The sequence below is a fragment of the Pantherophis guttatus genome, chromosome 4, assembly GCF_059756535.1.
Source record: "Pantherophis guttatus breed Tessera chromosome 4, ASM5975653v1, whole genome shotgun sequence".
Taxonomy (NCBI): domain Eukaryota; kingdom Metazoa; phylum Chordata; class Lepidosauria; order Squamata; family Colubridae; genus Pantherophis; species Pantherophis guttatus.
Genome location: NC_142066.1, coordinates 60,729,999 through 60,757,280, shown reverse-complemented (window position 1 = coordinate 60,757,280; position 27,282 = coordinate 60,729,999). Strand labels below are relative to the sequence as shown.

General features: G+C 42.3%; 1 protein-coding gene and 1 long non-coding RNA gene across 4 annotated transcripts; one reads left to right on the top strand and one right to left on the bottom strand.

Annotated features, from left to right (window-relative positions):
* Positions 1-11,432, top strand: CCR10 (C-C motif chemokine receptor 10). 2 transcript variants are annotated; one of them, XR_009622589.2, is made up of 2 exons: positions 1-120; positions 9,883-11,432. XR_009622589.2 is itself a non-coding variant. In XM_034416573.3 (2 exons), the coding sequence occupies exons 1-2, from the start codon at positions 76-78 to the stop codon at positions 3,073-3,075; spliced, it is 1,110 nt and encodes a 369-aa protein (XP_034272464.1). In that variant the 5' UTR covers positions 1-75; the 3' UTR covers positions 3,076-3,210. The 2 variants fall into 2 exon arrangements, 1 of the variants encoding a protein (XP_034272464.1); XM_034416573.3 differs by lacking the exon at positions 9,883-11,432 and adding an exon at positions 2,011-3,210.
* On the bottom strand, positions 10,638-27,282 carry LOC117664834 (uncharacterized). Of its 2 annotated transcripts, none has more exons than XR_009622590.2 (4): positions 27,221-27,282; positions 17,900-17,980; positions 15,604-15,805; positions 10,638-10,802 (listed from the first exon to the last, which is right to left on the bottom strand). It is a non-coding gene; the product is annotated as an uncharacterized LOC117664834 (long non-coding RNA). The 2 variants fall into 2 exon arrangements; XR_004591183.2 differs by lacking the exon at positions 27,221-27,282 and adding an exon at positions 21,293-21,575.

The window sequence follows — 27,282 nt, the reverse complement described above, 5'->3', positions numbered from 1 at the left end:
CAGTATCAGCCACATCAGTCAACAGAATTGCCAACTTATAACAAGCCTTAAATAATATTTGTAGACAGCAACCTGATGAGGGACAATAATTTGACGATGGATGAGCAGCTCCAATTTCAAGTAAGTAGGAATATACTTGTTATTAAGAACGGCCAAGAAAACTCAATTCTTTGGATTCCCAGGTCTTGCCTTCAGTACGATGCAAAAGAAGATCAGAATAACCATTTTTTTATACCTTTGGGAATCTCAGGCATCAAGTTCAACACCTTGAACTGTTTTTGCATTGAGTTGTTGGCAGCATACAGGTTTAATTAAATGTGAACTCCCCAATCTCTTCTGATTTAAGTGAATTTGGAATACCTGCCATTCAGTTTGTATTTGACTTTTGTATTTGTTATTATTTACTGTAAGAAATGGGCATTAAGATTCAACCAGTTTTATAAATAGATCTCTATGTGTGGTTGGTAGTAGATAAGGATTTAAACAAAATATTCAAAACTTGAAGTTTAACAATATGCTTTATTTTACTTTATTCTGATTAAGTGAAAAATTAGAATAATAAGGGTTTTTGTATGAAAGAACTATAAACTGTATTTCATTTTAATTCTGTTTGCACCAAATTTACAAGTTCGTAGAACTATAACAGTTGAATGAAAAGCAATGTTTCCATTTTCATAAGTTTATTTTAAATAAAGATATGTTCATTAATGAAATGGGAAAATAACCCTCAAAATGAGTTCTATTGTTAACTATATTTAGCTTTCTACACAAACTATCGTTCACTATGTACCTCTGTCAATAATGGGCAAGCTTCCTAAAACCATCACAAAGGAAGTCAACATTTTATCTCTTCAACCAGGTCCAGATTTCACCCCTTCAAGGCAAACAGAAGCCCATGATGGTGTTGGTTCACTTTTAAGAAAAGGTGTAAATTATATGCAATGTAGCATTTTGAATTGATAATAATGCCAAATTTTAAAATAATCCCTGGGTGTAACACTATCTGCATCACAGAAATTGGCAATTTGGTATTTTCTTGCCAAAGCCTGACTTTTGAATTTGAATGATTGTCCTTAATCAGATCATTAGCCCTTTCTATGTAAAACCTGATCGTTGCTTTCACAGATCTTCATTTTTGATCATACAAATCAGCTGTTCCTAGTTCATTATTTTTTTTACATTTTACATATGCCAGCAATGCATAGTGTATCAACTTAGTCTTCACCATAGATAATCTGCATTGAGCAAACAAACCTCATTTAGCAATAGAGCACTGATGAGTAAACACTGCAGGCTTTTGTTTCATGAACAGGACAAACTTTTCTTGCAGCAATTTCCAGCAATGGAATGTTCACAGCAATGAAAGAACAACAAATGCTAGAGAACAGATCAGAGTTGTTTAGCACTTCAGTACATCAGTACTGCCAGCTATTGGCCACTTAAAACGTTGGCTGCATTGCTTCTCATTCCACCATTGTAATTAATGCCATTAAAATGCATGTGTGTGTGTGTGTGTGTGTGTGTGTGTGTGTGTGTGTGTAATGAAAAATAATCAAAAGCAATGTTAAAATAATATCAAAAATAATTTGTAGGCTTTTGATGCACAAGAATTGATTACAAGACAAGAGGAAAAACAAGCAACAATGACTAAGTGACAAGAGCCAGGCATTCTGTATAAGCCAGAATTAAAATCTGGTCTGAAAATTACACTTTACAATCTGCACCCTGATAGTTTTTTGCTCAAATTGAGCCTTGCTCATTTTTTAAAGGTAAGAGAACTATTGTTCAAGGATGGGAAGTATACATTTCTCTTAGAGAACTCCTGTTGGGAACTCCTTCACAGGGGTAATATTTGCAGGGAAAAAAGCTTTGTAATAGTGGCAACAAACTGAAAGACATACCAATGCCTGGGCCTCACATCACTGAGGAGTCTATGTCACTACCTGTATTTTGTTTTAACATGTATTGAAGAGCAGCACAGAGATGCTTATTTCCTCCCCTGATTTGCAGGAACAAGCTCCTTGGACCGGTGAGCCTCCAGTCAGCACAGAATGGTATCAATGGGACTTTGAGACATTCCCATCAGACCTGCCAGAGTTATGTGAAAAGGCGGCTATCCGCATGGTGGCACGTATCTATCTTCCAGTCATGGTCATCCTGTTCTGTGTTCTGGGCTTCCTTGGCAATGGGATTTTGCTGTTAGTTCGTGCCCGTTACCATCGAGTCCAGTTCCTTGGCGACATCCTCCTCTTACATCTGGCTATCTCGGACTTACTACTGCTCTTGACTCTACCAGTGGGTGTGGCTGGGATGATGGGCACTTGGTACCTGGGCATGACTGCGTGCCAGGTTCTGCAAGGGTTTCATGCCCTGACCTTTTACAGTGGCTTTCTTTTCCTCATGAGTCTTACCTTGGACCGCTACATAGCCATAGTGTGGGTTCCTATTGCCCGCCGCATGCGCCCCACTGCCAGTTTCTGGGGAAAGCTTTGCTCGGGGCTGATGTGGCTATTCTCAGCAGCTCTAGCAGTGCCCAATGTCATGTATGCTCATGTGGAAGACTACAAAGGCTTTCAGCTTTGCAGGGTGACTGTTGTCAGAACTACTGTTTGCTTAGTGCAGGTGGGCTTTGGTTTTGTGCTACCATTCGCTATCATGGTAATCTGCTATGCAGCCATCATACGTACTATTTGGTCCTCTCCTTATGCCCAGTCACACAAGGCCTTGTGGCTCATTTTGGCCCTGGTTTTGCTGTTTTTGGTTTTGCAACTCCCTTATGCCCTGCTCACCTTATTAGATGCAGCAGATTTAATAGGCCAGCAGGCATCAAGCTGCACGGTAAGCCTTCAGCGTGATCTTGCCCTCCTCATTACCAGTGGCTTGGTTTTTGCTCGCTGCTGCCTAAATCCTGTGCTTCATACTTTTCTGGGGGTGCGGTTCCGTAAGGACTTGCAAAGATTAAGTAGAGAGATTGGCTGCCTGGGGTATTGGGCATGCTGTAATGATAGACCCAGGAGTGGCAGCCATCGTGCTTCATTTACTACCCATCTGGAAGGACTATCAAGAACCCCATGAAAACATAGGCACTGCCCACCTCAGAAGAGTCTTCGAATTCTGGAATCCTGGCTTTTGCATTCAGGGAAGTGTGCAACTTTAACATGGTCTCTGCAACTTTTGACAATAAAGCTTCAACTTTGGATAATGCTAAAACATGTGTTTTGTTTGTTTTTACATTTACCACTACTTCTGTACTGGGCAGGTTATTTTGTCTGTGTGTCTGGCTGTGTGGAATGGGAATAATCCACAATTGAAACAATTAATGGTTCTGCCCAAATCTAGACCCAGATTGGAGAGTATCTTCGGTAGCTCAAGTCCATGTAGTTAGTACCAATGGATCTGGGAAGGAGGAAGAAGATTATGTTCTATTGAACATGTAAAGGCTCAAAAGTGGGCTTCTGAGAGATTTATAGAACTACAGTATGTATTAGACAATGAAATTAGTTCTTGGACCCAGGTTCAATTCTGCCTTCAGCAATGGAGATTCACAGGATTAAGTTTGGGCCAGCTACTCTCTCTCGGTAAAACCTACTTCATGGGATTTTTGTGGGGAGAAATAGAATGGGGGGTGGGTGGGTTGTATGAAATAAACAAATAAATACATCCTAATCTTCCTCCATTGACCATATTCCATTATTTCCCTCTTAAAGAGAACTCAAATGACTTTGATTTTTTTATTCAATGGCAAATCAGTATAGCAATTAAATAATACATATTCTATTTAAATTTTAAACTCATTCTAGCTCTTGTTAAAGAGCAAATTTAATATGATAAACATCTCTACTAGGTTAATGGTTTTGTATCAGTGGTGGGTTTCAAAACTTTTTACTACTGGTTCTGTGGGCGTGGCTTGGTGGGTGTGGCATGGCTTGGTGGCAGGGGAAGGATATTATAAAATCTCCATTCCCATACCACTCCAGGGGAAGGATACTGAAAAATCTCCATCCCCTCCCCACTACAGGGGAAGGTTACTGCAAAATTCCCATTTCCTCCCTATCAGCTGGGATTTGGGAGGCAGAGAATAGATGGGGGCGGGGCCAGTAAGAATTTTTACTACCGGTTCTCTGAACTACTCAAAATTTCCGCTACCGGTTCTCCAGAACTGGTCAGAACCTGCTGAAACCCACCTCTGTTTTGTATGTACCATCATCTGATTCTGACCCTTTGTACTGCTCAGCCCTTTCTATTTGTTCTTGTGCTATAAATGTCTTAAAAATGGCTCACTTGCTTTTGTTGATTTAAGAAAGAAAGTTTACAATATTTATAGTTTCTTAAATCAGGAAAGTAATGGACAAGGAGCTATGTATATTCTGCAAAAAATTAGTAGAGGACATGAATGATAGGAATTTCCGGTTGGAGAATGTGCTGTTATAATTAATTTAGGCAGTTTTCCAAGGACACAGTACAATTCATGGAAAATAGGACTATGAGATTAATGATCTCTGGTATTACCATGAGCTTATTTTCCAATTAGCTACAAGTAACAGAGCAAGAGGCTGCTCCTGCACTTACGTCCAGATTTTGGACTTTGCTTGGGCATCTGATGACTACTGAGGGGATAATGTTACATTTTGTTAGACAGAGCACAGCTCTTCTTAGGTTTTGCTTGTTTTCTTTAATTCTTTAACAGATAAAATGTTTTTTTATTAAAAATCTATAAAGTAATCAATAAAGGGTTTAATTTCTCTATATTTCTTTTCAGTTGGCAGTGGTAGATTTTCCACACTTCAGTTTTTGTTTATTTTGGCAAAATATGGGATATGATCTTGGTCAGAAATGTGCTTAGGTTTGCTTGGCATGTATGCTTTCAGGCCCATATCAGAGCACAAATGCTACCTAAGTCTTTAAAATATTCCTTTTTGAAACCATGGATTATTCTTGTCTCATCATAGTTTAGGATGTCTTCCACACACAGATTATTAGTTTATGGTTAGCTAGATGTTTTCTGGAAAAATAAGGCAAGATGTAAGAGCATCTGCACAGCAGATGCGATTCCTTCTGAAAAAAAGAAAAGGAGCTGAGAAGTTTAAGCTCGAGCCTACCCAGAAATGCTGTGAGCCCCACAGAACCAGTATGCATCTGGGGTTTTGATATCTCTTTTTGCAGTGTACTTATAAACAGTCAGTCACAAGTCCCCACAAAGTCAGTAGAATTCAGCCTGGCAGCAAAAGAAGCCATAAACTGAAGAAGCCACAGCACCTTCAACTCATAGTTCAAGTAAACATGTTCACTTGAGGTAAAAAGACAGAAAAGGTCTCCTCTCAGAAGCAGAGTGTCAACTTCAAACTGAACCTGGCCTGTTTCATTGCCCACTGTGTAACAGCCTATAATACATAGGCCCTATGTAATGAAAAGTGATAGATGTGTACCAAAATAGCACAGTTCTGCTGCCTGCATCACAGTATTTAGTCATTTTTGCTCTGCTCTTGGATATTAACAATGGGTCTTATTATGTGGTGAAAGTTTTCCTGTTATGACTTATTCTGTGCACCAAAAAGCATGCTAACGCATAGAAATGACTGGTTAGTTTCAGTCTCAGCTCTGCTTATCTTTATTTTTCTCTTCTTTTGCCCTACCTACATGAGCCAAATGACTCTCTTAATTACATCAACTTCAGAAAAACTAAGATATAATTTACTTTCTGTTCAAATAATATTCATCAAGAGCTAGGGCAAAAGACCTTATTCTAACCATACCATGAAGGGGGGGGGGGAATCAGTAACAGGGGGAACAAACAGGGAAAGGTTAAAAGACTCATCCAGAACCTCAACCATCACAGTGTATAACTTATGTGAACACCGTACTGTTGCAATTAACCCTTCTGCGTGCAAGGGATTGTTTAGTCCAACAAAAACCACTGATGGGATTTGCCAGATGAGCTGTTGAGGAGGGAACACAACTGAGCCAATATGCACAGGTAATGGATCCAGGCACTATCGTAATTCGTTTTCTCTCTGGAGTCTGCAGAGTATTCTCTTGGGACCCTCTCCATTCCTTTGGTATTATGTGATCATTACTGTGTAGCGTTGTTGTGTAAATGGTATTAGTCAGGTCTGGGAAGCTACGAAATGAGAGTCGTATGCAGATTTAATTAATTTTCTGGGCCTACTTGATGTGGACTGAGCTTCTTGCAATTACTGCAGAAGCATCATCACTGTCATCCACAATAGAAAGTTTTCTTTCTCTAGATAGAATAAGGAAATTTGGTTTAGGGGTATGCAAAGACTTCCGAGGAAAATATTCAATGTTCTGGAATTTAATGCCAAACTTAAAACAAAATATTTTGTGTTTGTCCAGATCTTACGACTAAATGGTACATTTCATTTCATATTGTTTTGATTATTCTAACTTCCTATGATTCCTTTCTTTTTAATTCTTCCCTGGAGATTCATTAAGCAAAAGAAGAACAGGCAGGATTCCAAACTCACGGACGTTGGCTTGAACTAATGAAGGGGAGAAGTCAATGACAACCAAACTACATTTTAAATACTAAAAAGCATTATACCGTAAACAGTTTGACAACTGTTTGTAGACAGAAGGTTGTTGCTTGCTGCTTAAGTGAATGTATTTATTTTACTATGTGAAAGTTACAAGTTTAAGCGTTAAAGTGTATGCATTGCATTACAAGTATGAAATGACTTGCATTATAGGCATTACACTGTTGAACTTTCAGATTGCAAATGGTGAAGTTACGTTGCTTTGTTGAGCTTTGCAGATAATTTGTCAAATGGAAATTGTGCTTTTTAATGCATATGCATTAAAGATATTGCTGTGCAGTTGAACTTCACATTGATAAAGAAATAAATTTGCTTCTTTGTTGGTTCTTGTAGGCTGAGATACTAGTTTTGCTGTTGTAGTAATTGTTCATGGTGTTGACACAATCAACATGGATTGTATTTTTTTATATAATTTATTACTAATTCAAGTTAAAAAAAAACAATGGACATGTTTAACGTCTCTGGTCTGCACCATTATCGTCAAATTTAAGCTAATACATAACATACTTCTTTATCTTTGTACAAATTTACATTACTTCTTGCATGTCAAGTATATAAATTAATTCCTCCTAAACAGCTACATCTATACTCAATATAATCATATCTTACATACAGATTTAACATACATTGACATGCCCATTTCTAGACATTCACCACACCTTCATCTTGGCATTCCTCCTCCTGTCCAACCATTCATAAAATTTAGTTCAGATTTCGTAGTATGCTGATTCAATTTTATCCTTGCCTCCAAGGTAAGTCTGTCAATTTCTGCACAATTGAGAATTTTGATTAGCACTTCTTCTTCCACGGGGATTTCTTTACTCTTCCATTTTTGGGCAAAGACTATTCTTGCTGCTGTTAATATATGTAATATTAGGTAGGTTGTGTTCTTGTTATATTTACCCTCTATAATACCTAATAGGAAGAATTCCAATTTAACCTCTATTTTTAATATTAGAATCTCTTCTAGCCAACACCTTATCTGATGCCAAAATTGTTTGGCCTTTGAGCATTCCCACCACATGTGGTAGAAGGTACCTGGGATCACCTCACATTTCCCACATATTGGAGAGTATTTTTTACTTATTCTTGCTAGTCTTGTAGGTGGGAGAGTCTACCTTTAAAACATCTTATATAAATTTTCTGATGTTGCTAAAGTTTTTTTCACACAGGTTCTGCCAATTATCCAAATCAATACTATAGCCAAAATATTTGCTCCAAATTATCATGGTCTCCTTTACTTGCTCTTCTAACATATCTTGTTCTAATAAATAGTGATATAGCTTCCTTATGGCCTTTCCCCCAGTATTTAGTAAAATTTTATCCAGTTCTGTTGATTCTGGTTTTATACCCCATTCCTTCTTGTTCTTCATATATTTAGATTGTATTTGTAGATAAGCCCACCTGTTCAACATTTATGTGAAGCCACTGGGTGAGATCATCCGTGGTTTTGGGGTGAAGTGCCATCTGTACGCTGATGATACTCAGCTGTACATCTCCACCCCAGACCACCCCAACGATGCCCTTGATGTGATGTCTCGCTGCCTGGAGGCCGTGCGGGTCTGGATGGGGAGGAACAGGCTCAGACTCAACCCCTCCAAGACTGAGTGGCTGTGGCTTCCGGCGCCCCGATATAGTCAGCAGGTGCCATCGCTGACTATTGGGGGTGAATCTTTGCCCCCCACGGAGAGAGCTTGCAATCTGGGTGTCCTCCTGGATGCGCGGCTGTCTTTAGAAGAGCATATGACGGCCGTGGCCAGGGGGGCCTTTTATCAGGTTCGCCTGATTCGCCAGTTACAGCCCTTTCTGGATCGGAACGCCCTGCGCACGGTCACTCATGCCCTTGTTACTTCCCGGTTGGACTATTGTAATGCTCTCTACATGGGACTCCCCTTGAAGAGCACTCGGAGGCTCCAACTGATCCAGAATGCGGCCGTGCAGGTGGTTATGGGCGCAACCCGTTGTGCCCACGTGACACCCCTCCTGCGCGAGCTGCACTGGCTCCCAGTGGTCTTCCGGGTGCGATTCAAGGTGTTGGTTACCACCTTTAAAATGCTCCATGGCATAGGACCCGGGTACCTCCGAGACCGTCTTCTGCCACCAATAGCCTCCCACCGACCAGTTCGCTCCCACAGAGAGGGTCTCCTCCGGGTGCCATCGGCCAAGTTATGTCGGCTGGCGACACCCAGGGGGAGGGCCTTCTCTGTGGGAGCCCCAGCCCTGTGGAATGAACTGCCCCCGGAAATTCGTAAGATCTCCGACCTCCGGGTGTTTCGCTGCGCACTGAAGACCCTGTTGTTCCGCCAGGCCGGACTATCAACATAATAGTTTTAAATTGGGGTATTTAAATTTTTTGGGGTTTTAAATCTGAGCCAATTTATTTAATTATTTTAAATTTTACATTGCTGTTTTGTCTGTGTTTTTAAATAGGCTGTACACCGCCCTGAGTCCTTCGGGAGAAGGGCGGTATAGAAATAAAATTATTATTATTATTATTATTATTATTATTATTATTATTATTATTATTATTATTATTATAGTTCAATTCCTTCTTCTTTTAAGTTATTCCTAGACTTCAAATCTCTTATCATTTAACACATCTTTATATGTGACAATCTCTCCTAATTTAATACAATTTGGATGTGTAAGCATCTCTAATGTTGATATCCAGTTAGGAACTTCCATATAATTACCTTTTAGCCTTAATCCAAGTGTCCAAGAGTGCCTGTCTGATGTACTGCCTCTGGAAGTACTGGTGAACTTTACACTTCTCCTCCCAGAGAATAGCGTGCCATCCTATTTGTAAATCGTGGCCTTCCAGGGTCAGCAGTCTTCTATTTTTGAGATGTATGCAATCACTTACCCACACCAAGGTTGCTGCTTGGTAATATTTTTCCCAATTTGGAAGGCTGAATCCCCCTCATTCTTTGGCATCCTGTAATAATTTTATTTTAATTCTAGGTTTTTTTGCCCTGCCAAATAAATTTTGATATCATTCTGTTCAAATTTATAAAGAATTCCTTTTTTAGCCAAATTGGTATACATTGGAATAGTATAATACTTTAGGTAAAACATTTATCTTAATAGTGGCAATCCTCTCCATGAAGGAGAGCTGTAACTTTTCCCACCTTTCTAAATCGATTTTAATTTGTTCAATTAATTTATCATAATTGTCTCCTTTAAGTGTAAAGCATCTTGAGGTCAATTGAATTCCTAGGTATCTACTTTTTTTTTTTATCTGAATGTTTATTTTCTCTTCCAATTCTTTTTTTTGCACTTTGGTCATATTTTTAACTAACATTTTCATTTTGTCTTTATTTATCTTTAGGCCTGCTACTTCCCCATATTCTTCCAGTACTTCCATCAGCCTTACACCAGATTGCATGGGCTCTTCAATAATAAAGACAAGGTCATCCGTGAAAGCCTGTACCTTGAAAGTTTCTTTCCTAATTTTTAAGCCTCTAATTTGTTTGTCCTCTCGTATTATTCTGGTCAAGATCTCTAATAATAATATAAACAATAGCGGCGATAGTGGACAACCTTGTCTTGTACCTTTTTGGATTTGAAAATTCTTTAATTACAACTTTAGCCTCGTTTGGCATAAATTGCTCTGCACCTATAAATTTTTCCCCAAATTCCATATAACTTAATTGGTTTAATATAAATTTCCATTTGATGTTATCAAAGGCTTTCTGCGCATCAGCAAATATTAATACCATCTGCTTTTCATTATGTATCACATAATATTCTATAATGTCAAGTATAGTCCTAATATTATTCCTTATATACCTTCTGGGCAAGAAGCCATTTTGATCAGTATGGATAAAGTTCTCCAGGAATTTCTTTCAGCCATAATTGTCATAAATATTTTATAGTCTGAATTCAATAGTGATATTGGCCTATAATTTTTAATAAAAGCCAAATCAGCATTTTCCTTGGGAACCAATGTAGTTGTTGCTTCCATCCACGAGGCTGGGATCTTTGCTTCATTCAAAACTTCGTTATATATCTCTAACAATATGGGACTTAATATCTCTTGGTGGTTTTTGAAAATTTCTGACGGCAATCCATCAGGGCCTGGTGTTTTATTATTTTTTTGTTTTTTGGTTGCCTCCAATAATTCTAATGGTGTTATATCATTGTTCAGCATATCTTTACATTCCACCGAGACTTTTGGCAATCCTGCTTTCTGAATCAACTGCTGCAGAAGCATCATCACTGACATCCACAATAGAAGGTTTTCTTTCTCTAGATAGAATAAGGAAATTTGGTTTAGGGGTATGCAAAGACTTCTGAGGAAAACATTCAATGTTCTGGAATTTAATGCCAAACTTAAAACAAAGTATTTTGTGTTTGTCCAGATCTTACGACCAAATGGTACATTTCATTTCATATTGTTTTGATTATTCTAACTTCCTATGATTCCTTTCTTTTCAATTTTTCCTTGGAGATTCATTAAGCAAAAGAAGAACAGGCAGGATTCCAATCTCACGGACATTGACTTGAACTAATGAAGGGAAGAAGTCAACGACAACCAAACTACATTTTAAATACTAAAAAGCATTATACTGTAAACAGTTGTAGACAAAAGGTTGTTGCTTGCCGCTTAAGTGAATGTATTTGTTTTACTATGTGAAAGTTACAAGTTTAAGTGTTAAAGTGTATGCACTGCACTACGAGAATGAAATGACTTGCATTATAGGTATTACACTGTTGAACTTTCAGATTGCAAATGGTGAAGTTACGTTGCTTTGTTGAGCTTTGCAGCTAATTTGTCAAGTGGAAATTGTGCTTTTTAATGCATATGTATTAATGACATTGCTGTGCAGTTGAACTTCACATTGATAAAGAAATAAATTTGCTTCTTTGTTGGTTCTTCTTCTTAGTTGGAGATACTAGTTTTGCTGTTGTAGTAATTGTTCATGGTGTCGACACAATCAACATGGATTGTGTTGACATGGAACAATCCATTGGTGTTATTTATTTGTTAGATTTTTATCCTGCCATTATTACTTTATGCCTCTATTACTTTATACAGATAATCCTCAATTTAGAACCATTCATTTAGCAACCAACCAGAATTACAGAGCATTGAAAAAAGTGACTTACAACTAGTCTCACACTTACAACTGTTTTAGCATCCCTATGGTCACATGATCAAAATTCAGATGTTGGCCACTGGCATGTATTTACAAAAGCTGCAATGTCTTGGGGTCTGGTGATCACAATTTACAAAGTTCCAAGTCTGCTTCCCACAAGCAAAGTCAATGGGGGAGGCTGAATTGGCTTAACAACCCCATGATTACTCAACAACTGCAATGATTTGGTTAACAACCATGGCAAAAGTTTTAAAATCGGGTGCAACTCATTTAACAACTGCCTTGTTTAGCACCAGAAATTGTGGTTCCAACTATAGTCGTAAGTTGAGGACTACCTATAAGTAACTCAAGGTGGCAAACCCTACATAATAAACCCTTCTCCTTCTATATTCCGCATAACAGCAGCCCTGTGAATAGATTGGAAGGCAAGAGAGTGACTAGCCCAAATTCATGCAGCTAGCTTTCATGACTAAGGTGGGACTAGAACTCACAGCCTTCTTATTGCTAGACCAGCATCTTAACTATTACACCAATTTAGCTCTCAGGGTTGCTTGTTCTTTGCTGGGCTCACTTCTATGACTGCTTATACAGGCAAATTAAACCATAAAAGATGCTCTTAGATCTTGTTTTAATTGTTTGGTATGGGAATTTTTTTAATAAAAAATTACCCATGTCGCAAATTTTTAGGCTGAGTGATAGATGGCATTCATCAAGGATTGCTACCTTAGCTAACTTTATGGCCATAATGTAAAAAACAAACTGTTTTTTGTTTGTTTTTTTAATTTTCACTGCTTTCTAAGAGGAAAATAGTCAAGCTTGTTGTAGTTTTGTTCTATTGGAACACAGGACATATTACAACATCTAAAGCAATTTTCTAAAGAGGGGCATTTTTTTCAAGGTTTCACACATTTGTTCTATTTCATACATATGTCTGATTCAATTCAATTCCATGCATGCAGGGAATTGTGCATTCTTCCTGTGCATACTTCAAATGGTAAATCTGAAAGTATTGTAATTTGTATTGTAAGATGGATGTGCATAAAATACATGCTCTATATTACACTACCCATTGATCTTTTCCATCAAACACATCTTAGGCAGAATATGATTGAAGATCAACATGCCAGATTGTAAACTGGAAATGATCCAACTGTATTTTGTATAATTACAAAAACAATTTAGAATCTTCAAGTATTTTCTGTCTTCTATTGATACATCAAATATATAAGCAGTGGGGTGGATTCATTTCTTTGATCCTTATGTTTTGAAATAGAGGCAATTCATTTGTTTAATTAGTAGTTTTAAACTAATTTTCTTTTTAAAATTGATTTTTAATTATCCTCCTTCCTGAATCCTTAAAACTGTTGTAGTAGAGTAAAATGTCAAATACATGCAAGTTATGTCTGGAATGTAGAAGAATTGTTGTTTTCTAAAATCACCTGCAGGAGGCAGCAAATTATAAATCATGCCAATTATTTCTGCTTTCCTATCTGAAACCAAAAGGCTACATGTAATTTGTATACAGTATTTTTCAGACTATAAAACACACCAAGATTTCGAAGAGGAAAACAAGAAAAAAAAAAGTTCGTGGCCTCTGCGCGTCTGGTTTTTGCCCTCCCTGGCCCTCAGGAGCATTCTTCACGTCTCCCAAACCCTCTGCGTGTTTTGCAAAAAACGCGAAGCGTAGCGGGTTTGGGAGGCCAAAAATGGCTGTATTCAGTGTATAAGATGCACCTCTTTTTGGGGCGGGGGAGTGCGTCTTATACTCTGAAAAGTAGGGTAATTATTCTTTTAATATTTTACATAGTGATTCTTTTAATGTTTTTCAAGACATGAAACTCGAACACTGTTTTTTGTGTTTTGTTAGGAATTTTGACAATTTGCTTTATCCCTCTGCAATACTGTTGTGCTACATTAATGCATAATAAATATATATACAGTATAGCAGTCCGCTTGTCTGAATTATAGCTCATTTCATCAGGCCTATAAAATATCCTATTATATACATGCAATTTCACATAGTTTGCAGGGAAGAGAAGAATAAAATATACATTCCAAATAAGTGATAAATGCCTATATAAATGGGACATTCACAAGAAAGATGTTACATGTAACAAATATTCTTGTACTAAATATAGTGTCTCTGTGTGCTTTTAATAAGATATACTATTCGCTATTTAATCTATGAAAAACAGTGCTACATTTTCTTATGAAATCCAATTCAGCTGTTTCATGATTAAAGTGATACCTGCTTTCCTGTCTCAAATCTCTATCGCCCTGATATTTTTGTTTACAAACTTTGTGATTATCTGAAATACAGTATGTGCAAGATCTTGATTGCTTATTTCCTGGGCCCATTCATCAGTCAATGGGGTTACCCATTATCCTGTTTGAACAAGCAAGATAGATTGGTCTTCATGACTCCCCTTTTTCCTTTGCTGCTCCAATCACTCAGTTGTGCTCTTAATTAAAATTATTACTAAAGTAAGGTATTTCCTCTGTATGCCACAGGAATAAAGTACTATTAATTGCTAGACTAAATAATCCAGCAAATTAATATTTAATGAGCAAATGTAATTTTAAGTTTTTTTTTAAAAAAAACCTTGTGATCTATTATTCTAAGATATTGCTTTGAGTAGGATATTAATGTCTATTACTTTCCTGCACTAGTTAGAATACAAATCGTTGCTGTATTTTTCAAATATTTCCTGCCAAGATTTCTATGGTCATTAACAGCTGCAATTCAAGTGACACATCATTCCCTGATCGTTTAGATTTTTTAAGTTATATGCAGTTTAAAACACATAAGGCTGGTCGCTCTGGGAAAGCGAAAAGAGCTGCACTCCTGTTTGCCAGGCCCTGCCAGAAGATAAAAATGCCATTGAGTTGCTCACAACCATTGTGCTGCTGTGCCTCTGTCCCTTCTTTGGCTGAATGAGCACTCCAGGCCAAAAAGCAGAGATAGCAAACCACAGAGCCAGTTTGGCTGCTCCTGCCACCAGAAGCCAGAGCAGGCCTGGATTCGTCCTACACCAGGCCCAGACTGCAAGGGTTTCTCTTTCTTTCCACAAAGTCACAAAAATCCAACGGGGAGGGGCAGTGGTGAAATCTAAAATTTGTTACTACCGGTTCTGTGGGCTTGGCTTGGTGGGGGAGTAATGTGACTGGGTGGGCGTGGCCAATGTTTTGTTTTTTTTTTACTTTTAAAACCATTTTTTCGGCCGAAGAGGTTGTAGAAAAAATGCTTGTAAAAGTAAAAAAAAAAAAAAAGCCTCTGATGATTGTGCAGCTCAGCTGGGTAGGGGGGGGGAGCAGGGATTTTTGCTACCGGTTCTCCGAACCACCTGCCCCCCCATTGCTACCGGATCAGGTGATCCAGTCCGAACCGGGAGCATTTCACCCCTGGGGAGGGGGATCTTCACCCAGGCTTTAAAAGAGTACAATTGAAAGGGAACATGTCTTGAAGAGGAAAGGCTAAGACCAAAAGTGGTGTTGAACCTCCCTAGTGCTGTAGAAAAAGAAGGCCAGAGCAGGCACCTCCTCACTCAGCACCACATTGATGGGGCTGAAACTTCTACAGATACAAGGGTCACAGCTCTGCCTACTGGAAGTTCTTCTTAGCTCTTTTATGTCAGCTGACAATAGTTATTCACTAGAAGAGAATATATGTAACTCCGAATTGAACTGAGAAGTCCTTGAAGGCTTATGAACTTGATTGGGGTACAGTGATATGTTATCTTTTGGGATGATGGAACGTCTGCAAGCAAAAGCCAAGCTCAGAGAGCACCAGGGACTCCAATAGTTATTCAGTGGTGAGGGAAAGCCCTCCTCCACACTGCCAAAACTATTCTTTGATCTACATATACATTGTACCATAATTGGAAAAGGGAAATCCTGAGGTAGAAGAAGGCAAAGTAACATCTCCAGGAGTTCTCTTCTGGCTCTCTCACCTGAAAGTTTCTTGGAACGTTGCCATTCCCCATAGCTGGCACTTAAGCGGCAATATTTGCATGATGCTGAATGCCTTGGTTTATGTTCTCCCAAAATACAAGAGAACACTTGTAGGCAGGCAGACACACAGCCAGCCTGGACCACCTTGTTCGTGGGACACTTTGCAGCATTTTTCTTTCAGGCCATAAATCATGCCAGGTTCTGAAGCAAAGTAACAGCAAGTTGTTAGATTGTGTGCTAGATCGTCTCCTATGTTCCCATTATAAATTCAAATATAGTGAAGGATCTAATCTTCTCCCAAGTAAATTCAACTTCCTGAGCAGTTGATCTCTAATTGTAGCCACAGAGTGGAGATGGATATGATCATATCCTTCATGTAGAGTAAGCAAAATATTTTCAATCAGTTCTGGCATTTAAGACAAGTCTTAGAAGAGGGCAAAGTTTTCAGAAAATTCCTATCAAGTCAATTGTAGAAAAACTCTCTAGAAGGAACTTTTTTTAAAATAATTGTGTGGCAGACCATCTCAAGCCTTCTTACGGCCATTTTCCCACTTCATTGCAGTGACAAATCCAATCAATCAGAATAGAGATGGAAAGGAACTTGGAGGTCTCCTACTTCAACCCCTTGATCAAGCAGGAGACTTTATACCAGGGGTGTCAAACTCAAGGCCCCTGGGGTGCTTAGATCTGGCCCACAGGGCTGCCTTGGAAACAGTGAAGGACCAGCCCACAGTGCCTCTGCCAGTGAAAATGGAGCTCGGGAGGGCTACGCACAGCCCTCCTGAGCTCTGTTTTTGGCTGCAATGGCCTCCTGCAACCCTCGTTTTGCCAGCGAAAACAGAGCTCAGGATGACCGAAAGCACTCAGGCCACCACAAGGGCCCCTGACACAGTGGTGGGATTCAAACTTTTTAACAACCAGTTCTGTGGGCGTGGCTTGGTAGGTGAGGCTTGGTGGGCATGGCTTGGTGATCCTGTGACTGGGTGGGCGTGGCCAGGTGGTCATGTGACTGGGTGGGCGTGGCCAACTCGACATCACTCATGTCAAGGAGTGCTTTGCCCAGCCCCTCCCCTTTCAGTCACTCCTTGTCACCCCCAGCCTCAACGTATCTATAGTTCTGTAAAATGTTCACTTTTTTCGACTTTATTATCTGCATCTACATACTATAGATGTACTTTCATGGACCACTGAAAGGAGCAAATGGCTCACATGCTTTGTCCAAGAGTGTGATAGGCAACAGGCTTTTAAGGGGCTGCCAGAAAGAAGGGAGGCAATGTATTTCCCAAATACATTTTAGCAGAAGCCAAAACAGGAAGCAATGGATAGAAACTGAACAAAGAGAGAAGCAACCTAAAACTAAGGAGAAATTTCCTGACACTGAGAACAATTAACCAATGGAACTGCTTGTTTTCAGAAGTTCTGGGCGCTCCAACGCTGGAGGTTTTCAAGAAGAGACTGGACAGCCATTTCTCTGAAATGGTATAGGGTCCCCTCCAAGGTCCCTTCTAAGTATTATTCTGACACTTTTCCCAGGTCCTCCACTCAGATTTGGAATCCTCAGTTTTCCTGCATGAACAGGGGGTTTGGACTAGAACAGAGGTCTTCAAACTTGGCAGCTTTAAGACTTGTAGACTTCGACTCCCAGAATTCTCCAGCCAGCTATGCTGGCTAAAAAATTGGAAGTTGGATTGGATATCTCTCCCCCCACCCTCCTTCCCTCTCTGCTTTAGGCTTAGAAAATTCCCCACTGCCTTCCCCAAACACCTCCCCCCATTGCAAATGTGGCGTGCCATTCAGGTGGGAAATCCTGGAACGCAATAAAGCCCACCAATTCACCTCCTGCTGGCAGGCTGGCTAATGGGGTGAGAGAAGAGGCGGAGGAGCCGATCGGAGTTCTCCGAAAGAAGGGGGCTGAGGGAAAGTGCATGTGCTACAGCATGCTGCGGATGCCCTCGCTCGCCCTTTGCCTGGCTTCCCTCCTCCCACAGTCTCCTCAGTGCTCGCTTGTGTTCCCCCTCCCCACTCTAGCTTGATTGCCTTTTGCAAGCCTGCTGTCGGAGAAGCTGGCTTTTTACCTAACTTTGTCCAGCTGTCGGGGGGGCATGGCTTCTGTAATGTATTGAGTCTGCTCCTAGAGCAAACCCCCTAGGGGCCATTAATGAAACGTTCTGTTCACGGATTGGTTAGCAGTTTGACAGCTGCATATATAAAAGCTGTCAAACAGAGTTCAGTCCTTTTTTTCCTTACCTCAGTTATGCGTGTTGTCAGTTATGATTTGAGCTATTAAACAGTTACCTGAGAAGAATACTCGCCAGTTGCCATTCTTCAGATGACCATACAGTATTTATTAGTGGCGACGAAGGTGGGATCGCCGATCTGAGGAGATACGATATAATAATAAGGACTTAAGAGCGGTTGCCAGCAGAAGCAGGCACGTTTGAGGCGGCTGGAGATGGCATCCCCAGAGTTTCCCCCCGTTTAACCCCGCGACCAAAACGTGGGACACTTATATGGCCCGATTTGACTGTTTCCTTATTGCTCATGATTATACAAACTTGTCTAGTGAGCGCAAAAGGGCATATATTTTAAGCTTCTGTGGTACCGAAATGTTTGACACGGCCATGACGTTGATGGCACCAGAATTGATCCACTCCGGGACTTGGGAGGAGTTCATTAAAAAGCTTAAGAAGCATTACGCCCCAGCCCCCTTGAGAATTGCCCGCCGCCAGCACTTTTATCATCGAGACCAGGGCCCTGGCGAGACTATAAATCAGTATGTTGCAGCCCTGAGACGAGTGGCGCGGCACTGCAAATTCGTAAATCTCGAGGATTACCTTCTTGACAAGCTCATGGCTGGTGTTAGGGACCAAGAGCTTAAGAAACGTCTGATAGCCAACCACGAGCTGACATTCCAAGCGGCACTGGATGAGGCATGTGCCACTGAATTGGCTGCGCTCTCTATAGCCGAATTGCCCCAGGGGCGCAACCCACCTAAGGCGGGGGAGTCTGCCGCCGTGAATGAGATCGAGTTTCCTGATTCAGAGGCTGAGGATGAAGCCAGTGTATGTCGCCTAAGCGAAGCCAGTAGTAAATCATCGAGACTGCAGAAGGCGGCGAGTTACCGAACTGAATGTTTAAGCTGTGGGGGAAAACATCAAAGGGCCTCTTGTAAATTTAGAGATGCAGTTTGCCATCGTTGCAGGCATCAGGGCCACATTGAGAGAGTGTGCCGGTTGGCACAACCACAACCGGCATCATATTCTCAGCATAGCAGTGGGGGAAGGCAGCCGCCAACGCAACAGAAGAATCGGTTCCAAGATTACCGAGGGTCGGATGTCCATATGGTGGGACACACCAGCAAATTAATGAGGCAAAAAATTCACCTCAATATCCATCTTGAAGGCAAATTATGTCAAATGGAGGTGGATACTAGATCAGCGTCATCCCTAGTATCCTGGAGCACCATTAAGCAACTAGTGCCCAGGCTGTCAAAAAAGGGGCTTGATCCTTGTAACCTCCTCTTAAAGGATTACCAGGGTACTCCAATTCCCATTGTTGGTACTGGGAATTTCAGGGTCAGTTTCAAGAATTTCAGTGGCCAGTTGCCTTTAGTAATCGTGGACGGTCCTTTGCCCAGTCTCTTGGGCCTTAATTGGTTTGATGCCCTTGGGTTAACAATTCATGGGGTCAATGCAATACGATCATCAGACTTAGAGATGCTGTGTAACGAATTTCCTTCAGTTTTTGATGGCAAATTGGGCAAATATAGGGGCACTCCAGTGTCTTTTAGCCTGGACCCCCAGGTGCAACTTAAAAGACTTAAGCCCGCAGAGTGCCCTTTGCATTGTGGCCCCGGGTTGATGCTGAACTCGACAAGCTAATAGAGCAGGGCATTTTGGAACCAGTAGACCACGCCCGATGGGAGACGCCTATCGTAACAGCTATGAAGGCGGACGGGTCTATCCGTATCTGCGCGGATTACCGGGCCACCATTAATCAGGAGTTAACAACCCATGCATACCCTGATCCGGGGATGCAGCACCTGCTGCACTCACTAGGAAATGGATCTGTCTTTGCCAAACTAGATTTAGCCCAGGCTTATCAACAGTTGCCTGTGGATACCCAAACAGCAGAGGCTCAGATGATTGTCACCCATCGTGGGGCATTTAGATGTCACCGCCTGCAATTCGGTGTCAGTGTGGCCCCGGGAATTTTCCAGAGTTTGATGGAACGATTGCTCCATGGAATTCCCGGGGTCGTTCCGTATTTTGACGATGTGCTGGTCTCAGCAACCAGCATATCCGAACTGATGGACAGGCTACGAATAGTACTCTGCCAATTCCAGACTGTTGGACTCAAAGTCAAAAAATCCAAATGTTACATCGCTGATCCCAAAGTTGAATTTCTGGGATTTTTAATAGATAAAAATGGCATCCACCCCATGGCAGCGAAAACCAAGGCGATACTAGAAGCACCCACTCCTACAAGCAAGGCAGAACTCCACGCTTTCCTGGGCCTCCTCAATTTCTATGCCGTCTTCCTTCCCCACAAAGCGTCCTTCGCTGAGCCTCTGCACAGGCTCCTGGACCGCGGGGCGCCTTGGGTATGGACTGCCATGGCAGCTGCTGCATTCTCCACTGTTAAACGCCTTTTGACATCAAATTCCGTGCTCGCACAATATTGTGATAACATGCCTCTGGTCTTAGCATGCGACGCCTCACCATTTGGGGTGGGCGCTGTTTTGAGCCATAAGTTTCCGAATGGGTCCGAGGCCCCAGTGGCATTCTTCTCCCAGACCTTGGCACCAGCTGAGAGAAACTACTCTCAATTGGACAAGGAGGCCTTAGCCCTAGTAGCAGGTGTGAAAAAAATTCATGATTATCTCTACGGCCGCCATTTTTTCCTCATAACAGATCACAAGCCATTGCTTGGACTTTTGGTGGGGGACCAGCAAACTCTGCAAATTATGTCACCCAGGATGACTAGATGGTCCGTGTTCCTATCCGCCTATACCTACACATTGCTCCATGTTCCAGGAAAGAATTTGGCTCATGCGGATGCTCTCAGCCGTTGCCCCCTACCTACACTGCTGTGCAACCTGGCTCCGGTCTCATCTGTATGCTTAATTGACAGTTCACCATTTCCGTTGATTGCCATAGACATTGCTCGGGCCTCTGCAAGAGACCCTGACATTTCACAGATCATTGACTGGGTGACTAGGGGTTGTGTACGGCCTGCGTTGCAACCTTATGTTTGAGGAAACTGGAGTTGTCGACCTAAGGTGGTTGCTTATTGTGGGGCACCGGGTAGTAATTTCCTCATCATTGAGAAACTCAGTCCTCGAAACCCTGCATGCAATCCATTCCGGGATAATGGGTATGAAGACCCTGGGGAGGAGTTATCTGTGGTGGCCTAGCCAGGATAGTTGCATCACGGAGTGGGTGGCCACCTGTAGTGTGTGTCAGGAACCACGGCCTATGCCCCCTAGAGAAAAGGCCCAAATTTGGGAAGACCCACAGGGACCATGGTCCTGCCTTCATATTGATTTTGCAGGACCATTCCATGGTCAGATATTCCTCATATTAGCAGATGCCTACTCGAAGTGGGTGGAGGTTGTACTGATGCACTCCACCACTTCGGACGCATTGATCAGGGCACTCCGCAGGGTATTCACCACTCATGGCCTACCTGATCTGCTGGTATTGGATAATGGACCCCAAGTAACATCCTCCACATTCAAAGTGTTTTTAGCGAGCTTGGGTATCCGACATTGCCTGATCTCCCCGTTCCATCCTTCGAGTAATGGTTTTGCGGAACGAGCTGTAAGATCTGCCAAAGAGGTGTTAGGAAGGATGGGGTCCAGGGACTGGCATGAGCGAATTGCAGAGTATTTGCTGGTACAACACACCACCCCGTGCCAATCAACGAATCGAAGCCCGGCAGAACTCCTTATGGGCCGCCGTTTAAGGACCACCTTGGACAGGCTCCACCCCCAATATGCCCCTAGCACTCCACTAGACTCTACTAAAATGCATCAGGCGTTCAAGGTAGGGGACGCTGTAAACTATGGAGGTCAACCTTTATGGTTGCCAGGTACCATAGCAAATGTCACGGGACCCTGCTCATACAGGGTAGATTTGGGACACGGCCACGTGTGGCGCCGCCACAGCAACCAATTAAGGGCCAGGTGGTCTGTGCCAGTCCATGTTCCAGAGGGTGATGAGTTGGCGTTGGAAACGAGTTTACGAGAAAATATATGTCCAGGGGTGGGGGAAAATTGCTGGGTTAATGAAAAGGAACTGGTGAACTTACCTAACGAAGTCATCGTGGATCCAAGTTCAGGTGGGAAGTCCGCGCAGGAGCCAGCTGAGCAATGCCCGAAAGAAAACAACATTCCGGATCAGCTGGAGTCATTGCAGAGCAAGAGCCCCCGGCGGTTGGGCCGCATACGACAGCGACCAGGACTGCAGGACTACGCATGTGCAGTCCAAGAGGAAAGGGGTGTAATGTATTGAGTCTGCTCCTAGAGCAGGCCCCCTAGGGGCCGTTGATGAAACGTTCTGTTCATGGATTGGTTAGCCGTTTGACAGCTGCATATATAAGAGCTGTCAAACAGAGTTCGCGGCCTTTTTTTCCTTACCTCAGTTATGCACGTTGTCAGTTACGATGTGAGTTATTAAACAGTTACCTGAGAAGAATACTCACCAGTTGCCATTCTTCAGATGACCATACAGTATTTATTAGCTTCCTCCCCAGGCCCCTGTCCATTCCCCCCCCCCACAGTCAGACAAAGCTAAGCAAAAAGCCAGCCCTCACCAGCACCCAGCTTCACTGACAGCAGGCTTGGAAAGGGCAATGTGAGCTTCTACCTACGTCAACCTAGACTGGGGAGGGAGGGAGGGAGCACAAGCGAGCCAGAGGCCCTTCCCTCCAACATTTTCCCAAAGCCCCACGCCGCACCAGGAGGCTGAAGTTTGAATTTCTTCCCCCCTCCGACCCACACGTACCTTGGCAATGGGACTGTTTCTCTCCACCCCCTTTTCCAGCTGCTGAATCAAAGGGATGAACCTAGCTTTGCTGCCCATTGCAGTTAGGAATCTCAAAGCCCAGAATGAATGTTTGTGCTACAACCAGCCCCTAGATCAGCCTCCTGCAAACCCTGTCTCTCGAGGAGCCCGGCCGAACTTTTGTGCGCCACTCGCTGAGGCGGAGGAAGGTAGGTAGGTAGCCAAACTAAGTGCTCAAAGGACCCCATCCCGTTATAAGGAGTCCTGGTGCCTCAGCGAGTGAAACTTCGGCCAGGCGGCCTGCAAACCACAGAGTTTGCAGGCCGCCTGCCTAGCTAGTGCCCAGATTGGCTGCAACACAAGCATTCATTCTATTATTTGAGATTCCTAGCTGCGATGGATAGCAAGGCTAGGACTGACCCCGGCCAGCTTTTTCATTTAGGGAGCCTCTGCTGATTGGGAGGGCCGCGCAGCAAGAGAAAAGGCATTACATATCAGCCTCATCCGAGGCGAGTGGCTGGGAGGGGCAAGGGGTGTGGCCGGGTGTGGTTAGCTACCAGTTCTGGTGAACCGGTGTGAACCAGCTGAATCCCACCACTGCCCTGACACGAGTGACTTTGAGCTGGCCATGCCCAGCCTGGCCATGCCCCGCCGAGGTCAAACACAACCCTGATGTGGCCCTCAATGAAATTGAGTTTGACACCCCTGCTCTATACCATTTCAGACAGGTGGCTGTCCAGTCTTTTCATGAGAACCTCCAGTGATGAAGCACCTACAACTTCTGAAGGCAAGCTATTCCAATTGTTCTCACTGTTAGGAAGTTTCTCCTTAATTCCAAGTTGCTTTTCTCCTTGATTAGTTTCAATCCATTGTTTTTTAGCTTGCCTGCTGGTGGTTTGGAAAATAAATTGCCCCCCCCTTCTTTGTGGCAGCCCCTCAAATACTGGAATACTGCTATCATGCCATCCCCTAATCCTTATTTTTTCTAGCCTAGCCAAACCCAATTCTTGCAACCGTTCTTCAGATGTTTTTGTCTCCAGGCCTTTAATCGTCTTAGTTCTTTGCATTTTTTCCAAAGTCTCAATATCTTTTTTGTAATTCAAAGTTGGATGCAGTACTCCAGATGTGGTCTTACTCAGGATTTATAAAGCGGTACTAATATTTCCCGTGATTTAGATTCTATGTCTCTGTTTATACAACCAAGGATTGTATTAACATTTTTTGGCTGCTGCCGCATATGGATGGCTCCTGTTTAAGTGATCATCCATTAGGACTCCATGTTATCTCTCACAGTTACTGTTTTTGAGCTAGGTTTCGCCTAATCTGTACTTGTACTTTTGGTTTTTCCTATGTTGGTGTAAAACCTTACTTTTCTCCACATTAAATTTCACGTTGTTGGATAGGGATTATTGATCCATTTGGATCCTGAGCTTGATTTCTGGGGTGCTGGCTATTCCTGCCAGTTTACTGTCATCTGCAAATTTGATGAGTTCTCCTATTCCCACATCTAAGTCATTTATGAAGATAAGTTTATGCAGGTTCGAAGAAAAGTTTCCAATTCCATCTCCTTGAGTACGGGTTCCCCACAGGGGTGTGTTTTGAGTCTGTTACTGTTCACCTCGATGACCCATGACTGCTGTGCCAAGTCTGCTAGGAATCATATTGTGAAGTATGCGGATGACATAGCAGTGATAGATCTTATCCAGGATGACAATGAAGATTCTTATAGGGAGGAGGTGAAAGCTTCGGTGGACTGGTGCAATAAAAATAACCTAGTTTTGAATGTTAATAAAACAAAGATCATTGTTGATTTTAGAAAGAGCTGACATAGTCATACTCCACTTAGTATCAAGGCTGCAGCTGTAGAGGTGGTCAATATATTAAGTATCTGAGGGTGTAGTTAACTAACAATCTGACTTGGCCTCTTCATACGTTATCTTTAGTAAAGCGTGCAAACCAGCGTTTGCATTTCCTGCGTCAGATAAGGAGAGCACATCTTTCTACTTCTGTCCTGGCCATTTTCTACAGAGGCACGATTGAGAGTGTTTTAATAAACTGCATCACTGTTTGGTTTGCTGGCAGCAGTGCCTCAGATAGAAGGTGCATACAGAGAGTGGTAAGGACAGCTGAGAAGATTATAGGAAACTCGCTTCCTGTCACTTAGGATACTGCTTATAAGCACTATGTGCTTAGAGGACAAAGCATTGATAGAGACCCCACCCACCCACCGCGGTCTGGTTCTGTTGCTGCCCTCTGGGCATATAAAACATTAGCAATACTGAAGTATCAGTTGGAAAATCAAGGTATAAAGTGTTTATGATATAAATGGAATATGAAATATGAAAAATCATAATGCCCTTTTGCCTCAATAGAGGAGTTAAAAGAGAGTTAAAAGAGACTCAAAGAACAAGAAGAAAATGGTAAAAACTATATATTTGATGAGGAACAAAAAAGAAACTAGCTGGTAAAAGACATCGGAACTTATTTTCCCTGATGCAACTTTCCAACCATTTGTCAGAAATAGTATAGGGCCGTGATGGCGAACCTATGGTATGCGTGCCAGAGGTGGCATGCAGCACCCTCTCTGTGGACACACAAGCTGTCACCCCAGTTCAGCTCCGCCACGCATGCACGCACGTCTCCTGACGGTCAGCTGGTCTCTGGGTCTCTGCTGTGCATGTGTGCAGGGGGCGTGCACATGTGGGGGGCATGCGCACATGCACAGTGGTGCATGCAGGGGGCACGCGTATTGCATTTTGGTTTGGGCGCACACTTTGACAACTCGGTCCAGAAAAGGTTAGCTATCACTGGTATTGGGTCTCCTATTTGAGCAGAATGTTGGACTAGAAGACCCTCAGGGTCCCTTCCAATTTTGTTATTCTGTTAAGTATAGAATAGAGAGAAAGCAATCCCCCTGAATTAATTAATTAAATGTATTTATAGCAATCATTTCTATGCTACCGTTTCTAGACATTATTAATGTCTTTTTTTGTGTGTGTTTGTGTCCACTCCACAATCTCTTTAGGATGTGCATCAGTGGTGGGTTCCACTTACCTTCGCTACTGGTTCGCAACTGTGACCGTGCATTCATGTGCACGCTTTGCATGTACATAGCGCTTCTGCACATGCGCAGAACCTTCTGCCTATGCAGAGACCGTCCGTGATGACGTCCAGGCAGGTGGGCGGAGCCTGCCACAACCGCTACTGGTTCACGGGAACAGGGTGAACCGATAGAAACCCACCACTGATGTGCATCCACAGCATTGTCCCCTAGGAAAGTTATGTAAGACTGTGAATTCTCTCTGGAGAAGGCCATCTCAAAATAACAAGAATCCAGATTATATAGGACTTTATAGTCTTCAACACTTTGAAGTGGCTCCAAAGCCTAGTGGCAACCAACCAGAGGAATTCTCATAAAATAGACGTTATTCTGCTGAACTAAGGGTAGCTTCTCAACAAACACATAGCTGAATTCTGTGCAGCAGCTTTCAGCCTGTCCTAAAGGGCAAGTTCACATAGAAAAAATTGCCGCAATCTTAGAAATGACAAAAGATATGAACCATTGTCTTGAGCCTTTTAGCCCAGGGACTGATTCACTTGGCAGACTCACTAAGATCGGCCACAGTCTCTCAAAGCCAGGTTATCTAACACATTGCTATAGGAAGGCCAGAATTCCCAAGCCGAGAATTCCCAAACTGCTTCCCAGCTTTTTCTGGGGAAGTGCAACCAAAAGCAGAACAGTAGATAGAACTTCCATGGAACTAGAGGGCTTCTGTTCAAACTATACTCTTGTCTTCCTAGGATTTAATTGTAATCTGTTTCACTACACCCAGACCTTTCTGGCACTAGATCAAGATTTCTACCACATATTCTGTTTGACCTAATATCAAGAGTTAAAGCTAAACTGTATTAAGGGTACTAGGCCCTAAACGTATAGACACCTCCCCCAGAGATTGCATATAGATGTTTAATAAGATGGGGAGAAGGCCAAGATCAGAGGCCCTCTGTACTCAAATGCCCAAAGTTTAACCATTCCTCCCTTAGCAATCACTGGAAATGTCTACATAGGCGAGAGCAGAAACATTGTAAAACAGTACACTAATCCCTTTCAGTTGATGCAAAAGATTACCATGGTCATATACCATTAAGAGATCCAACAGGAAGGTGAAAGGTACACCACCTCCCCTCAATTCCTGACTCTTATCTTTCATGACATACTTGAGCCTTGACTGAAAGAGATCCAAACAATTTGTCTCATACAATGTCCTCTATAGTCCAACCATCTTTTCAACCATCTTTTTAAGAATTAGGAGGTTGGAAAGTGGTCAGTAATTATTTAAGACTATTGGATCCAGGAACAGCATTTTGAGGAAGTGATACATGATTATCTCCCTCTGGGAGAGAAGTATTACCTCATCCCCTAAAGATGCTGAGGCTCTAGAAATAATTCAGAGAAGAGCAACAAAAATGATAAAGCTGGAGGCTAAATTGTACAACACATGCCTAATGGGAACTAAGTATGTTTAGCCTAATACAGAGAAGCTTCTGGATGTTGAGACTGTTTCTGAAGCTGGACCCATGGAATTAGTGGGAAATGTTGCTACTGTACCAGCTTCCCTGGTGGATAGCAACCTCTCTGCCTGAGCTGCTGGAGGCCATCTTGGGACTGGC